This window comes from Atractosteus spatula, chromosome 2 (genome assembly GCF_055471065.1).
Source record: "Atractosteus spatula isolate fAtrSpa1 chromosome 2, fAtrSpa1.hap1, whole genome shotgun sequence".
Lineage (NCBI taxonomy): Eukaryota > Metazoa > Chordata > Actinopteri > Semionotiformes > Lepisosteidae > Atractosteus > Atractosteus spatula.
This window is the reverse complement of record NC_142707.1, coordinates 23302211-23320709: the sequence shown is the minus strand read 5'-3', so window position 1 is coordinate 23320709 and position 18499 is coordinate 23302211. Positions and strand designations below refer to the sequence as shown.

Here is an 18499-nt window from a genome sequence, read left to right as displayed (position 1 = left end):
AAACAGAGTAGGCCACACTGTATGCTACAGTATATTACAAAATATTACAAATGCTAAACATATTCAATGTATCTTGGAATTGGAACCACCCAAAATTATTTGAACAGTGAAGTCAAAACCATTATTGTTGCTTTACAGTCAAGCTGTTTGCATTTTTGATTATGGAATTGATGTGAATGATAAGCACAACAAAATATATGTATTATTAATAACTCTGATGGTTATTAGAATTTTCAATAACAGTTGTTTTAGTTTTTAGGGTTTTCCTTCACAGTTCTGGTAATTTTGTACAGAAGCTTATTAGCTCCATGGAGAAAAAAAAAATTGTAATTAAAAAAGATAATATTATGTTAAAATGTGATAATTCATTTGTTAACAGTATTGTCTAATATATTCAGGTGGGTAGCTGCGTCAGCATGCGTAGGCTGCAAAGGAACAAGTAATAGGTTTATTCCATGCTGAAAAAAAGAAGAAAGAGAACACAACGTTTCGGCCGTGGAGCCTTCTTCAGGTGTGAACTACGTTGTGTTCTCTTTCTTCTTTTTTTCAGCATGGAATAAACCTATTACTTGTTCCTTTGCTGTCTAATATATTAATGTCTTACAATATATATGCAATAATATATATTATATATAAGCCTATGCTTACACAGAATACATTTAAATTTGAAATTGCACAGCACAATACAGGAAATGTGTCATATGAAGGGAGAAAAGAAACAGTATTTACTGTACATATTGGCTTGCACAGACATGAATATAATGAGATACAGGAATGCCAAACAAAATGAAAAACAATTCTAGGTTAGCACACAAACCGTTGCCAACAAAGTACTTTATATTTATGAAGAGAGTTATGTTGCTTGTTTCTTGTAAGCATTTAAACCCAAAGGCATCTTGTTCAAATGCAAAATGATTTCATTTAGATGCAATCAATATTTTTCTCATTGGTGCTCATAAGCTTCTCTATATTTTTCTGTCATCAAATCCCATTTTCTTATTGTTTTACTTGGTCTCGATTGATTGGTTACTATATCTGTTTTCTTTCTTCTGAATGTTCCAAAGTGTCAATTATGTTTAAGTGCTAAGATTTCAAGGTTTTAAGGTTTCTTTCAGCTTCACAATTGCCTCCTTTTTTTCATAGATAGCTCTTTGGTTTTCACTTTGACTTAGATCTGTCGAAGTGAGACTGGTTGATAGGACATTTACAGTGCTTTTATGAGTCTAATTATCCAACAACAAGCACATAACCAACACCTGTCAACTAACTGTCCCAATACTTTTTGGTTCTACACTATCAGTTTGATTAATTGACTCAAGAGTCTAAAACATTTTTCATGAAAAATTATTATAATATTTATTTAAATAATTATTAGAGTGAAAATCCCAGTTCAGACTTTACTGCTCGAATATTGGAGGTATTGTAGGGTACTGTGTCTTTACCAAAAACACTATTTTTTGTTGTGTGATCACTTACTGCAACATTTCGGATTTGTTGTCCAGCAAACCATCTGAGCTGCTCCAGAACTGCCTGAAACACTCCAGTTTGGCATTTGGGTAGCTGTGACACTGCTTTCCTCAGCTCTTCTCCAATCACTGTCAGGCTGCATGCAGCCCCAAACACAATTCCTTAAAACAAAACCTTGGTTTTGTGATTTTTTTTTAAGGATTTGTCAGTCTTCTTTAATCCACAGAAGTTCAGAAAGTCAGACACTGGTTTTAATACATAGTTTCTAGCAGTCTCAGGAGTGTTTGGGACATTGAAATGAACTGAATTCCAGACCTGCCATACCAAAAGGCTATGCAATACTGTACATGGAACAAGCTCTTGTAATAAGGGCCCAGCTGAGACACAAAAGCAAGGAGGGAGATCCTCATGAAATGAACACAACATGTTATATGGTAATTGCAGAATTCTCATAGTTTTCTCATAGGCACTGTGATGGACTGACAATCCTGCCCAGGATATTGCTCTGCCTTGTGCTCTGTGTCTGCTGGGTTAAGCTGCAGCTCACCATAACCCTCTAATGATCAAATGATTATTGAACACAGGTTGATGGATTAATATGTGTCTGGTGCCTTTAAACCGCATGGAGTTTATTTGGTTGGGTTGTCCCCACATACTATTGGCCACTATTTTTCAAAAAAGTGCAGTTAGGTACTGGCACCCAACAAGCCATAGAGAGCACAACAATAGGAATACTTGCAAAGAAACACACTTCAATGGGCATAGCATATTGCAGGCAAGTGATATGAGTACTTGAAAAAGTAACCTGAGGATACTCTGTTTGCAATAAAAAAGGTGACAACAGTGCTCAAAATAGCGGGAATTGTGGCTTCCTAACATGGAATACACTGTATACTGTGTAAGTGGCCACTCACCTCTCTCAGTGTACTGTATAATGTTGAGCTCTTGGATATACGCTGGAGCAAGAATCACAGGGTACAGCATGTTCTTAAACTTCATCTCAATACCTTAAACAAAGACAGAACACTAAGCTTAACTACCTCTCAAACATATTGCAACACACAAATGCCTGAAGGAAAGATTATTACTAATACTTAAAGACAAAAAAAATTACGTAATAAGAATAACAATTATTATCATTAAATTATTATTTTCAGGCATATCTGCTTGGCCAATGTGTTCAACCAGTTTTGAGCTGACAGGCCATTCCCTTGTTTTGCACTTCTAACCTGGACCACAAGCAGACAAGTTGCAGACCAGAGGACTGGCTCATTTCTGAATCTCAGTGTCCAGTCCAGCAATAAGGTTGCCAAAAAAAGGCAAGGATCTCCAAGCCAATAAAAGGGCAACATGGTGCAACTACCAACTGCTCAGATGTGGTAACATGGCGCTATTCAAGACCAATCTTTTCACACAGTACCTAACAGTGCCACAATGCTATGTTGTTCTTATTGTTATTCTTGGCTACTCTGTTCAATAATTACAATGAAAACAAGGGCAAAGACAAAAAATAACTGTGAGAGAATGAACAGTACTTTATGTACTAGATCACCAGTGGAAAGAACAGAGTCATTCTGTTGTTAGACTTTGTACTTTGCACATTTTTCTGTTAGAACACATAAATTCCCAGAATTTCATTTCAATGAAGGTTTTGTCCTAAAATAACCTCCTTCTGTCATACAGTAAGTGTAAATTTTGGTGACAGAATTTCAGATAATTCTGAGTAGAATTTAGGAAATCCAAAATCCTCCCTAACCTTATATCATCCCTGTTATAACACTATTCTCACATATCAGCAAGTTTTAGTTTTAAAGCTTAACAATGTGTACGTTATACAATTAATGTACTGTACATTGACCCCTTTATAACGCTACCTTTACAGTATTTATGACCTGGGTAACTGTCCTATAACACAACAATACCTTTGGTTCAGACTGAGGGCAGCCTTCCTGCTCAGTCATACGTTGATGAGTCCTTGAGCCAGTGTTTATTTGATTTGAGATAAAATGAGTGATAATTTTTTAGCAGGTCAACACAAGACCACACAGTGCTTGGATTATAATGGAACCACTTCAGGAAAACAGCGCTAAGGAGTTTCTCACTTAACCTGAGCCCTATAGAACATCTCTGGGACCAACTTACCAAGGCCATCAATAGGAGGCAACTGCAGCCACTCAATGTGCACAGGAAGACTGGTGGAAGATCCTACAGCAGCCTATCTAGACTATGATGATCAGGTCCTTGTGCCAATTATGTGAGGATTGTGTTAATGGTCAGCAAGGTCATAACCAATACTAATTATCAAATTAAAATGATCAAATGTTTTTAGCTTCTTTAAGAATCTACTTGCTGTGACGTAACTAGACAATGATTTTGTCTGAACTTGAAAGCCCACTAATACATATACAGTACATTCACAATACTGCAATACTTTATATAAACAAATAAAGCCAAACAAGGAAATGAGCGAGAAAAAAACTCAACAGTATATGTTTCTCTATGATGTCAGAATGAATTAATTCCTTACCAACTTCAGTATTGCCAACCACAAGCTTGGCTTTAGGAAACTGGTACTTGAGATCAAGCAGCTCAGTGAGCGAGCTGGGTTGAATCCATGTGACTCTCTCTCCCTTGAATCGCAGCTGCTTGTTTTGCGATTTTTCCAGTCGCTACACAATCCAAAACACAATGTTAGCGATACATAATGTTACCAAGAACATACTACATATTCAACAAAATGCTCAGACATCATATTTAAAAAAGTGCTTCAGATGTTTTTAATTTTTTCATCCAACAATTATTTACTAGTTTCTCTTCATTAAGGAAATGCTTTGAACCTCATCATTGTATTAAAGAGCTGCTGATATCTAAGATATTTCCTTTTTCTAAAAAAGAAATGCTTAATGCAAACCTGTAGCTCTGGTGGAAATATAAGCTCTTGTGTGGGGTCCAGAGGTATGAATTCAGAGACATTGAAGAGCTGTGCTGAAGATTTCTCCTGCAACTGTGAAATCAGAGAGGTTTTGTAGATCAGAAAGTGGATCTGCCTTCACTTAATGAGTTCACAAATTAAACAATTTAGCAAAAAAATATAATTGAAGTCATCAGCATGACATCAACATTTCAGGAACTGAAACTCATTCATGAAGAGCACACTGCATGTGGCTCTGTGGCTAAGGATCTGTGCCTGTGGCTAGAAGGTTGCTGGCTCAAATCCCACGGTTAGCAGAGTAATCCTACTCTGTTGGGCCCCTAAGCAAGGCCCTTAACCCCAACTGCTCCAGGGGTGCTGTATAAATGGCTGACCCTGTGCTCTGACCCCAAGCTTCTCTCCCTGTCTGTGTGTCTCATGGAGAGCAAGTTGGGGTATGTGAAAAGACAAATTCATAATGCAAGAAATTGTATATGGCTAATACAGTGATCTATCTATCTAGACAAAGAAACACTTGGCAAGATAAGGGGAATTCAGAGTCAATATAATTTCAATGAATTTAATACTCTTTGGTGGGAAAAGAAATAAACAGAAGTGGGATAGGCTGTATTCCCCGTGGGATATGGTGAATTGTAATCACAGATTTCTGCTTTTAATTTAGCTATGTTTCTGCTGAAAATGAAGTCCACATTAGATAGCTGACAGATACAAAATTCTGACAAAAGAGCAGGGGTCTCTGTTGCATGTATCCTTCACCCTACATAACAGTGCTGATAAGTGCATTTACCCACTCTATTTGATTCTGTATTGTGAAAATACTGTATAATCCTTACATTGCATCTGCCTTCTTTGTTCATGCAACATCCATTCTCCTTTCCTCCTGCACCACAGCAGCCCACATCCTACAACACAGAGAAACAATTATACTGGAATGTGACACTTCCAGTCGCCTTGTTATTCATGTGACTCTTGGCGAATAACTGGGTGTCTTACAAACCCATACATCCATTTTAGAACAAGAATTTTGTGAGGAGAGTTGGAGCCTAAGCCAAAAAGCAACAGGAGCAAGGGTACCCGTCAATGCAGGACACACAAGGACACAGACGCACACCCGCACACCAGGGCAAGTTTCCCTTCCAGTAAATCTTTGGACAATGGGAAGAAACTGGAGCACCTAGAGGCAACCCATGTGAATACGGGGGAGAATTTGAACCCAGGGCTGCAGCACAGTAAGGCAGCAATGTGAATCACTGCACCATCGTGTCTCTCTGTCTTAAAATAGTAAGTGGAAAAGTGGGCGGAACAGCTGCCAGTAACGAGGAATATCAAAAGCCATTCTTATTCAGGAAGGATTTACTTACTCTAGCAAATGTTTTGTATCCCTCCAAAATGGGTCTGTAACCAGTGCAACGGCACAAATTACCTGCGTGTAAAGGAAAAAAAAACACAAGTAGTATCTCTTTGATATAGTGAAGAGGTTTGTGCTCTGAGCTACTGTGTTCAGCCTACTTATCAGATTTATATTGGAAACAAAATCTGAAAGGAGCCTTTAAAGAATGAATTTAAATCACACTTTAAAAGTTGGCAGAAAGGTCTTTGGAAGTAACTGTTTTATTGATTTTTTTTAGTATTTTTTAATAAAACAACCCATCATTTTTCAGGAGGGTTATAAACAATGTAATTTTGCAAAAGATAATAAATTCATACTAATCTTATTATCATATAAGTCTGGGTCATGCTGAATCATACTGCTTTTCATACCAACAGTTGAAGTTTCTATTTCTAGATGTTCATCATTCAAAAAGCAAACACAAGCCCACTAAAGTCAGACTATCCTGCAGTGAAACTATATGCATTGTGGTGTGTTGTTCACTGTACATTTTTGTATACAACAAGGTGGACTAGAAAAATTTCACCTTTTGCCAGGGGTTAAAAAACACTTCTGCATGCTTGCTGGCCCACAAAATTGTCTTCTGTTTATTGAGTTTGGTAAATGACATAATGTGTTTTAGAGAATGTTTGTAGAGGATTGCAAATAGATAAAAATGCAAAACAGTACTGGTATTAAATGAAAAGAGTTCAAAATTGCATATTAATGCAAAAGAAGCTCAGCAGAGTCTCTTATCATTAATGTGTTAAGCACAAACAGTGAAATCAGATACTGGTATTTACTAGATAAGAAGTCTATAGCTTGGATTCCTGAGCCAGACTGTGGGCTGTGGGGGGGGACAAGTAAAGTTTAATTCCACACTGAAAAGCAGAAAGAAGAACAGAACACATTGCGATTCTTCGGGTGTCTTCTCAAACACTGGCCATAGCCAAAATATTGTGTATTTTTCTTTATTTCTACTTTTCAGCTTCTAACTATTCTCAATTAGTTCCTGTAGCTATGCTGCCGGGCTGTAGCAATAAGACTAACTGAATTTTATTTACAAAAATGTCCTCTCATATATTGTCCTTACATTCGTTGGATTTTGATAGGCCTAATGCGGTGCAGTATTACTCTACTGTACATTTTACCTGTTCAGGGTTGTGGGGGAGCCAGAGTCTTGGCAAGCAGTGGGCAAAAGACAGGGTACAACTCAGCAGGACACCAGTACATCGAAGGCACACAGACACAATTAAACCTACCAGTATGTTTTGGGACTGTAAGAGGAAACAGGAGGACCTGGACACCCACGTGAACATGGGGAAAACATACAAACCCTACACAGCTAGTACCCCATGTCTGGAACTGATCCCAGGGACCCAGCATTGTGAGGCAGCAATGCTAACCACTGCACCATAGCACTGCCTGGAGAGATCTGCTGTGTTTAAAAAATACATAGAAGTTTTACAATCCAATTTCTGCTTTAACAGGCATTTTGAGATACAGGACAGTGTGGATGTGATGCATGGGTAGACAACAGAACCATTTCCAAAATGGATAAACTTGGCACCTGAAAATCACAGGTGCAGCCAATGTGCTACCTTGGAAAGCATCTTCGATATCCTGCATGGATGGGTTAGGCTTGTTTCGCAGTAACGAATACATGGACATGACAATCCCTGGAGTACAGAATCCACACTGAGAGCCATGAGCCTTGGCTATTCTCTCCTGCAAGAAAAGTGTTTCATACTTAAGTTAAATCACTTATCTGAACACTCCGCTGCATAGAAACTCAGTCACAGCCTTGGTGACACTTTGGTAGTAGCTAGAATTAAGCATGTCTATAAGGCATAGAGATATTTGTTATGTTCAAAACTTTCATAATCTGAACAATTGCTGAAAATTGGCTATTCTTCTCTCTTAGGTCAGCCTGTTTTTCATGCATATGAATTTCTACTGCATGCCATAATTTACATCCTGAAGTAATTCTACAATGCAGGATATAATGCCAAATTTCCCTCATAAGCGGATGAAGGTTACAGGGGAAAGCTTTTAATGGTTAACGGGAGAAAAGAAAACTTTTATTTCCTGTAGAAACCGGTCAAGCAGTATCCAGTATGTGAATAGGCCTATGACAAATATTGTGGGAAAATACCACTGTATCACTACTGTGAAACAATTGTGTTAGAATTGATAATAACTTAAACATACCGAACCATAAAACTGAGAGCACAGTGGTAACATTTGACTAATTTCATTTCCAGATACATATTATTTGTATTATTTTATGCAATCTGTTATTCCTCAACAATTTGCTGCAGAGGGAAAATGTCTGAACACTTAAATACTTGTAAACACCGATCAAAGTTCAAAACAGTAAACAGCCCTTAGCTTTGTGTGTTTTACTTTCTATTTACATTTGTGATGTTGTATATTTGATATATAAAACACATCCTCTGTAGCTACTAATATAACCTCTGGTAGTCTTATGGCTTCAACGGCAGTATATTTGCATCATAGACCAGATATTCCTGATAAATGTGTGGAATTAATATGAACTTGCACATTTGTAGCACCCCTCTTGAACATCATCACAAATTACCCTACAAGTGACTCGCCAGGCCTTCCTCAAGGTTTTGTGCATTACTATGGAAGTCACGTTCCTTAACTAGCGAGTGCTGTGCCCGTTAAAGTATTCTTTTCTTACCTGAACAGGGTGAAGTTTGGTTTTAACACTGCCAATTCCCTCCACTGTGGTGACAGCACTGTGATGCAGGGAACAGACAGGAGCCAGACAGGCATTTATAGAATAGTGACTATGAGTAGGTTGTCAAGGACCTGAGACTGGGAATTTGATTAAGAACTTTAAAAAATAAAACAAATAGGGACCTTTTGGCTTACTTTGATTGTGTGATCACAGCTTTGAAGCTGGGAATATCTTTCGAGATACACATCTAGTAGTAACTGTGCCTCAGATAAACTTTATACACTACAGAGTGACTTCTAAATGTGTTGAGAAGGAGTATGTGAAATTGCAATAATGTTCTACTCATTCTACATCTCTTACTCAACTCAGCAATTTAATTAATCTAATTTTATAAAGACATAGCTAACATTATAAGGATATCTATGATAATGAAATGAAATTTAAAAAAACAAAAAAATTAATACAAAAAATGTATAGAATTAAACATTTTTATCTCATTATAGAATATATACTTTGAAAAAAGTCTAATTAATTTGGAAATTATAAAATAACGTCAGCATGATATGCTAATGATTTTCTTTCAAAATGTTTCAAAACTTTCATAATTTTTTCATGTCAAATCACCAATTCATAAAATTGTGACCTATATGCAAATGGTTGATACTTTAAACTCCTGCTGTTAATTTGATTTTAAAAGTTCAAATATGACACAATTGACCAAATAAACCAATATTTTCTGATATTTTGCTTATGCTAGGTTTGATAAATATTTCTGAAAAGGGACAAACTCCTCATATCCCAAACCAAAAAGAAGCACTTGAACTGTCCATAAAGACTTTTAAATCAGAATATTGAAATAATGATATGGTACATAATAATAAAATATATATATATATTCCGTTTTGCTGTTGAATAGGGAACAAAAGCAGAATAACATCTGAATATCTTGCTATTGAAACCTAGGAATTAAAATTAGAGGCCCTTCCCAGTGTCATGGATGTCGGAAGGGATGAACCGTGGAGAGGCAGGAGAGCAGAAAAAGACCCAATGAGAAGCGACGGAATGGGGGATAGCCCGGGCTCAGCAGTTCAGGAGTCGAATAGAAACCAATGCCCTCAGGCAGCGGATGTGGGGCGACCTGGTGCTAGGCGGGTCTCAGGACATCCGAATGTCAATGCTGAGCAAAGGTGAATGAGAGACCCGGAAATATATAGCCCCAGAGAGAGAGACACCGGAAGGACAGCAAAGCACAGGAAACTAGGGACAGGACAGAGTAGGAGCGCCCTCTGGCTGCAGAGTGTATGACAGTTCCCCCCCCCCCCTCCTTCATGGGCGGCTCCTGAAGCCCATATAAATAAGTGAGCTGCACAGCACTAGGGGGAGGAAAAATCTCATTTAACTGAAAGGAAACCTCTGGGCGTCCACGGCTGAGAGCTGCCCCTTCCTCCAGGGTATAAACCTTTATTGGATAGAGGAAGGGGGGGTCAGGTAGAGCTCCGGAGACTTTAAACAAAAAAAGACAAGTACACAAGCACAAACAATGACAGAAATAAACCTGGGAGACAAGGGTAACAAACCACAATAAAAAGATAGGAACTAAGAGTTCCACAACAAAGTGGTCAGGGGGACCAGAGAGAAGGGGAAACCAGGAAGTGAAAAAATCAAAACACCAAGCAAAAAACAAAACTAAAAACACAAAAACCCAGGAAAAATACCACAGACTGGGCAATAGGCACGTTCACATTCTATTACTGATATCGGAGTGGACAGCCCGAGGAAAGCCAGGCCGCAGCCCACTCACAGGCACGGATGTCAGGAAGGTAATATCCAGCAATTAGAATGGGAGGGGAAAAAGGCTCACCACCCTATCGCTGATATCGGAGTGGACAACCCAAGGAAAGCCAGGCACTGGCCCGCTCACAGGCACAGAAGTCGGAAAAAGCATCCCACGAATAGAATAGGAGAGCTGAGAGAAAAAAAAAGCCCAGAAAAAAAAACTGCGGAAAAACAAAAAGGCGCTGCTAGTGGGGTCAGAAGGGGGCTCAGCATTCTGTCCTGGATGTCGGAAGGGACGAACAGTGGAGAGGCAGGAGAGCGGAAAAAGACCCATATGCGTAGCGGCGGAATGGGGGATTAGCCTGGGCACAGCAGATCAGAAGTCGAATAGAAACCAATGCCCTCAGGCAGCGGACGTGTCGCGACCTGGTGCTAGGTGGGTCTCAGGACATCCGAACGTAAATGCTGAGCGAAGGTGAATGAGAGACCCGGAAATATATAGCCCCAGAGAGAGAGACACCGGAAGGACAGCAAAGCACAGGAAACTAGGGACAGGACAGAGTAGGAGCGCCCTCTGGCTGCAGAGGGCGTGACACCCAGGTTTTTTGTAATTTCAATACACTTTCTACTAGCCACTATGATTCGAATTGTACTTTTGTAACTACAAAGTACATATAAGAAGCTTTTTTCCTCTCACAAAATCCCAACACTGCACCATTCAATGTGTTAAAATAGAAAAAAAAATGTTGTTTTTGTTGTGTTTATTTTGCTAGTCAGGTTTTGAATAGGTATTTTTTTTAAAAGGATACACAATCTTCTTCCGATGGGGATGGAACCGGGACACCATCACCGTACAGGCACCACACCCTCCCTCAGCACAGCCCAGCTTGGATCCTGTCAGACCCACTGTGAAAGAGCAAGGTCAAGGAAAGAGCAGTAGGACAGGAGTTCACAAAGCAAACTGACCAAGTGTCTGTGATCAGGTTAACTCAGTTAACTTTTCTCTGCTCCTTTTCTGCCCTTTTCCCAATCGACTAAATAATTTATATATATCTATATATTAGTTTTGGTTCGTTTTTTGATCCAGTACCAATGGAGCTACCAATGTTCCTTACCAATGTTAGAATTGCATTGCAATTTGAAGCTATTTTTCTTTTGAAATCTTTTCATATTTTCATAGTATGAAAAATCCAGGTATTTTATTCACAACTGAATAATTATTAAAAATGATCATTAAACATGCATGTCTTTACACAACTGGTAGGAGAAGTGTGAAACTAGTTACCATAACATGTTGTCGAAGCTGAAACCTTAACATTCTTCAAGAAATAGCTGGATGTTTTGCACCAAATCTTATGCTCTTGCAGGGGTGACTAAAAATGTTCAAAGTTTATGAAAAAAAATGAAGATATTAAGATATATTAATCTCTTAAGAGATGTTGTCTCTAACTTGAAGTGCACTATTAATTTTATTAATAAATTTCAGAAGTGGATACATGTTTTTGTTGTGCAGCAAAAAAACATTTGAAAATGCCCATTACAGATAAGACAACATAACACAGACTGGGGAAAGGTCCTAAGCAGTATTATTAGAATTAAATTATTTAAAGGCTGGGTGTATATCAAATTTAAAAAAAATGAAACTGTTGATTAATCTTCATGAATGGAGATTCCACAACTTTGTTTACTGGATGATAGTCAAATAAGGGTAAAGGTTGGGTTACTTTTTAAATATGGGAACCAAACCTTTTAAAAAAAGCTAAAGCTAAAGGCATATGCACAACACTACACTACAAGCTAAAACCAATTGTAATGAACTGGCTGTAAGCTTTTGACTGTATATTTACAGTTGGGTTAAATACATCTATATAAATAAATACTGTATACAAGCAATGAATAGTTGTTTTTTGCTAGTACACAGAACATTTTTGTCTATTATTATACAATGCTGACCCAGAAAATTACAGGCATTTCAATTTTTTTGTAAAAGGTGAGTGTCAGTATAAACTGTTCAGCATGTGTTGGTTTGAACTAGTCAAGAGGTCCTGTCTAATCTTTTTGGCAATTTGCCACAGCTGGAATCTCTAATGTCAACTTATCCAGGAGCTGCCAGTGGCAATTTATGAGGAATCATTATAAGTGCATTGATATCAATGTGCAGTACTTCAGCAGAATCTTCTTCAGTATATTCTGTGCATACTGTTATTAGGTATGAACATGACAACATCTACTGAGCAAGAAAAATGTCCCTAAGAGTTCAAAAAGCTACTGTAAAGCTTCTGTATACCTATTTTTTTAAAGAATGCTCCTTAAAAAGCAAAACCTAGACTCTGCGAGTTTAGGATTTGTATACAGTACTTGCATCATAGTCCAGATATTATTAATGAATGCAAAGAATCAAACTCGTTTCTTCGTATATCCCCACTTGAACATCGTTAGAAACAAGTGCGCAAATGTTGAAATCAAATCAAATCAGGTCTTCTTAATAAATTAATAAATTAAGTGATTAGTTTGCCTTACACTTCAGTTGTTCTTCTTCACATACAACACATACAACATACAGTACTTCTGTCATTTTGTATACTCACTTTCTTTTTCAGACATATAGGTATACCGTATTATGGTTCTTATATTAGATAGAGCTCAGAGTCATGAGTGTATGGGTTATACAATTTAACCCAAAAAGATTAGTTAACAATATATAAATGTATGTATAATATGAAACAGTATACTGTATATAGAAACTCCTCTCATCACACTACAAACCAGTTGCAACTATATGCACTTCTTCTGGGGAATAAAAAATGAATCATCCTCTTGTGACAGTTAACATAGTAAATAATTGACCTGAACAAACTATTCTGAAGGATTATTGGATGAAAAGGATACACCCCTAAGCATAGTTAATCTGGTGTGCCAGAGTTGAAGGACCTAGTGGATGTTTGATTTTCAGAGAAAAACAGGATAAAAAACATTGACTCTTTGAACTACTGGACATCTTAACAAAAATGTGCTTTTTTGAGTTAATTAAATTTCGTTTTTTCATTTTTATGAACATAGTTGGAAATCAGACACTTGCAATTTCAACCAATATCAAACAAAAATAAACGATGATATGGTTATGAAGTCCATTGCCAACAAATATTAAATCCTATTTAGGTTAGAAAAACTTAAATTATAATTTCTACGCATTACATCAAATATTATTTGCAATGTCCAGCCATTTTTTGTGAGATGTGGTGTACAGTAATGGTATTGGGCATTCCCAGAGGCTATAAATGTAAAACATGCCATTTAAAAATTATAATCAGTTGAATTTACAGAACTTGTCATCCCAAAGGATCCCAAAGCAAACATAAAGGAATCCTTTATGTAATTTACCTTACTGGGGCCTAAGTGTGAATATCATGGCATAGAATTGATACTTACCGGTCCTCCAACGCCACATTCAGCAGCAAACTGGTCTTACATCACAGAACGGAGCAGGTGTAACCTTGCCTAGCTTCTGAGATATGAGAAATGAGGCTAGAACATGGTAATGCTGTTGTCATTTATAATGGTTATCAAACTGTTAACAGCTGTGTGTGTTATGTAATTACAAACTGTTATGTGCTAGAACTTAAATAAAGTTTAAGCTTTATTTCTTCAATTAAGGATACACTTTCTTCTTAGGAATGTCAGCAAGGTCATTTCAGGTTCTGCATTTTTTTCCACGATCTGAAAAACAAAAGTGGTGGACTTTTCAGGCAAATCCATTTACAAATGTCCAATATCTATAAAACAGGATAATTGATTCATTTCTGGCTTTAGGGTCATGGACAACAGCACAAGGCAGGGTACGCCCTGGACAAGGACGCTAGTCCTTCACAGGGCACACACAGACACGTACACTCTCACACCAAAGCCAAAGCCAGGAGCAAACCAGAGCACCTGGAGGAAACCCATGTAAATACAGGGAGGACATACCAACTCCACACAGATAGTGCCCCAGGTCGAGAGTTGATCCCAGGACCCCAGCTGTGCGAAGTAGCAAACATCTGTGCCACTGTGCAACCCTACTAGAATGAAATGTACAGAAAATGATTGTGTTCTTCAAATTCAACATTTATAGAAGAAAAGTTTTTTTTTTTGTTATTTTAGGCTAAGCGATATGGAATATCTGCACTAAAATATGTGCCAAATTTAAATGTGTATTTTGAGGTGAATACACAGCTAACCCACTGAACAGGTTGTTAGCATTGGCCCAGACATCTCCCGTGAGCAATTATCTGAACCAGTTTGGCAGAAAAGCAGATGCAAAAAATGTACTGCATTTTACTCAGAGAGAGGCACTGTAGAAATGTAGTGTACAACTGTAACACATATTGACCAAGTGCTTTAAGGAAAGTATGTCCGTTACAGATAAAAAAGAGCATTTCTTTTCAGAAAGTCATGGTGTTTGTGAATACAGAGAAAGACTGGTAAAGATGGGGTCACCCTGTACCAAAATCGTATGTGGAGGTTTTACTGTGCCCTTTCATATCAGAGGGGAGATTTCTTTCTGAGGGTAGCATGGCGGCTCTGTGTTTAGCATTCTTGCCTCACAGCGCTGGGGACCTGGGTTCATTTTCTGACCTGGCTTGCTAGCTGTGTGGAGTTTGTGAAGAGGTGAGTTACTCCCGTGCTTGTGTGGGTTTCCTCTGGGTGCTCTGGTTTCCTCCTAGAGTCCAAAGGTATACTGGTAGGTTAATCGGATTCTGGGAAAAGGAGTGAATGTGTGTGTCTGTCCGCCTGCCCTGTGACCGATGCCCTCCTGTCACTTGCACTCTCAGGACACATACAGTACTAAGAGTTCTAAAGTAAATACCTCCTATCCTTGTGTTACTTTCGCACAGTCTGTAAATTGTATTGTAAATGTGTCATTTATTGTGTCCTATTTTGTTTCCTTTTCGTTAATCTAATCCCTATAAATTCCTGTCCTTCTACTCTTCTATCCCTCTTAACGAGCTCGCCGACAGCCGACAACACCGCTGTATGCTGTAATGTTCGTGCATTGAAAAATAAACCTTGATTGATTGATTGATTGTCACCTCCTCCAGGATGCACTCTGCCTGCCTTGCTTTCATTGCTTGCCGGGATAGGTTCAGTAACCCTGAGTTTGAAGAAGTGGTTAGAAAATGGATGGATGTATTTCTGTTTTACTTAATATTAGAAGTAGGTTATAGCTACCATGTTACTAAATTGAAAGGGAGGGGTTTTATTACTGTGATTCTCAATGATGGAGGGTTACAGTGTTACTAAATTTCCCTCAAGGAACATTTGTATGTTGTCACATGTATGCTATACATGTAAAGTTTTGCACATACTCCTTTGCCATGACATGAAAACACATTCTAATTGAACTGAATAGAGAGAGAAATATGTAAAGACTGCTGCAAAACTGCTTAAGCATTTAGGCCAAGCCTGGAGGCCAGGTGGCTTGCTGGATAGGGAAGCTGCAGGAGTACAATATTAATGCAGCATTGGGATACCGATGCCCTGTCTAGACAGAACAGTGCACTGTGAGCACTGTGAGCACTGTGAGTGCTTTGAGAGGAAGGTTCAGGAATGGGACCCCCCAATGACCACGAACTGCCGGACATGGCTCCCACACCCTGTGCCAACACGGGGACAGGAAGCCCATCCTGAACTCCAGGAGGTTCGGCAGTGAGTGCAGACCAGAGAACACCCCACCTGGGGTGAGATGGCTGGGAACCCACGCTCATTACAAGCTCTCTGGGCTCAGTGGCCCAGCTTGTAAATTCAAGATGGTGTGCTGAATGGGCGCTGGGTGCACCCTGCATCAGGAAAGGGGTGGTGCCCTTGGCACTGAAGAGCCAGGTCTTCCCATGCCATGCCGAAGACTAGGCACACCACAGCCCACTCGGGGGTTAGGCATTTTGGGGTCACCAAAATCCTGGCCTGGCCTAATGAAGGTGGGTATGACAAGATGGCGCAGACTGCTGTCAGTGCTACAACTCCTGCACCACCCAAAAGGATCTGTTCTGATGAGCCGGTCACAATGAACCACTTCATGCGCTGGCAGAAAGCTTACACCCTTACATAAGCTTATTTTGCATTTTGAGCATTTTTTCTTCCTCTGGAATAGGCCAACTCGGTGCCCCTTACATTTTCCCCTCAAGGCTCACCCTTTCTTGCCTTTCCCTTCTATAAAGGCAGGGAGCAATTTTCTTTCTTTGTCTTTGCCTTGGGTCATTCCAAGTGGATGCCCTTTGTCTCTTCTCTCTCTCTAGCCTTAGCTAGAGCCAAATCACTGTAAAAAAAAGTGTCATAAAGTTGTCTTGTCGAACCTGAAGCAGTCTCTGCCTGCCTTTTATTCCCCACCTCACATAAACAAGACCATTTAATCCACAGAACAAACAAGTATTAACATTTTAAGCATTTATAAAAAAAATCCTAAGAATTTTTTAAAAAGTATTCGTGGCTTGACAAAGTGCTGCAAGAGTGAATGTTGATAAAGGCGACGAGGTGCACACGTAACAGAGAACGATTATTTATTATGCTAAAAGCGGTGCATTTATTCATACACCATACTCTTTCCTCATCTTAACCGGAAAATGAAATAACACAAAACAGACGCATCTATACTGTACTACGCACCTGAGATAAAACGAATTTGAAAATAAACAGAACACACAAACATTGTTACTAATTCCCTGCTATACTAACAATAAATGATCATCATCGTACCTTTTTTACTATAGTTTATATTTTTACTAACATTAGTAGAACTAGTTACAGAAGTTGTCAAGTCTAAATATAATACGTGAAAACCACTAATTTAACCATATCTTAAAGGTAGCAAAAAGACAATTTTCGTCTTTAAGCTCTATAACCTACATTGGGCTAAATTAAAACTGTTAATACGCCATTAAACGTATTCGTCTTGTATTGTTCAACGGGAAATTACTATTCAATAGAAAACAAAAGGAAAGAATACCTTTTTCCCATTGACGAAGAACACCAGCTCGTCGCAAGTGGGATCCGAAGCCATCGCGTCCCCGATCAGCAGGGCAATGAAGTGCAGAATCCTACAGAGGTGGATCTGTGCTTTAATTTCGAGCTTTTGAAATACCTGCCCATTTCCATTGAATACTGGGAGATCTTATTGAACTTGTCGCTTTATAACGATATAACGATTTATAGCGATATAACGTATCGCATGACGGAAATGTCTCGTCTGATTCATATTATTTACTGATAACAATATAAATATAAAAACCGAACGTCACTTTTCTCGATTTCTCACACACTTTGGCTGTCTTAAAGTGCGTATCTGTTTATAACATGTTTATTTTTTGCTTTTGGAGATTTCACAATTTCGTCCAATAAAATTAATCACAATAACAATGTTTTTTTAAGTTTCTGGTTCGTACTGTATCACTATTCCTTTTTTTGTACTGATGAGGGTCTGTGGCACTCTGTAAATAAAATTGCTTTCTATATTGTGAACGAAAATACAACTTTAATAAAAAATACATTTTAATGCTACCTAATTCATATATATGTATATGTTAACGACATGTACAATGTACTGTACTATCAGTTTTTATATAAAATGCCCTTGGTGTTTAACAAGTAGGATAACAATGAACTTCTTGTGTATCAGGAAAATGTATCAAACCACCTGATTTATTTATTTAAATCCATACGCGCTCGGGTGTAATTCTTAAGCATTTTATTGTTTTTTGCTGTCAAATTCAAAATTAGTTTTAACCAGAATATAAAATAGAGACTACAATATCTAGTTCAGCTGCTGGTCCAGATTGACCAAGTACTGTACTGTAGGTGTTGCGGTTCAGTGGTGAAGGGGGTCTCATACTATGCACAACACTTTGGGATAATTTGGGAGGGAAGGCATTATACTAGTTAACTTGGTAATAACTCTTTTTTGTTTAAAAATGTTCTGACACATTAAATTCAATTAGCCAGCAATTTGCTTCTGAAAGATTTTCTGCGACCTTTGGTTACAGTAACAGATTGCAGTTACATTTTCCTTCACACAAAAATCGAAACTGTATAAGGTGTTTTACAAGTTACATTTGATGTAGGTATAGGGGTCTGTGACGTTTTGTGAGTGTGAGAAATGAAAGAACCGTCTACATTGTGAACGAAAATACAATTTAACAAAAATACATTTACATTTTGCAACATTCATGTAATGCTACCTATGTTATACATGTGGACAGGGACAGGCAGTTAATCGAAG

At 38.3% G+C, this 18499-nt stretch overlaps 1 protein-coding gene across 7 annotated transcripts in view; it reads right to left on the bottom strand.

Annotated features, from left to right (window-relative positions):
* The window catches only part of xdh (xanthine dehydrogenase), a 54269-nt gene extending 36967 nt beyond the window's left edge, over window positions 1-17302 (bottom strand). For 3 of the 7 annotated variants that reach the window (XM_088908748.1, XM_088908758.1, XM_088908757.1), the window contains exons 1-11: window positions 17231-17302; window positions 13911-13968; window positions 11061-11157; window positions 8476-8584; window positions 7370-7496; window positions 5761-5822; window positions 5233-5301; window positions 4379-4471; window positions 3995-4136; window positions 2382-2474; window positions 1477-1628 (exon numbers count right to left, since the gene is read on the bottom strand). In XM_088908748.1, coding sequence (XP_088764874.1) covers window positions 1477-1628; window positions 2382-2474; window positions 3995-4136; window positions 4379-4471; window positions 5233-5301; window positions 5761-5822; window positions 7370-7496; window positions 8476-8584; window positions 11061-11157; window positions 13911-13968; window positions 17231-17284 — 1056 coding nt within the window. In that variant the 5' untranslated portion in view covers window positions 17285-17302. The other 4 variants (XM_088908750.1, XM_088908755.1, XM_088908760.1 and 1 more) reach the window with 4 other exon arrangements.
* Window positions 17303-18499: the final 1197 nt, after the last annotated feature.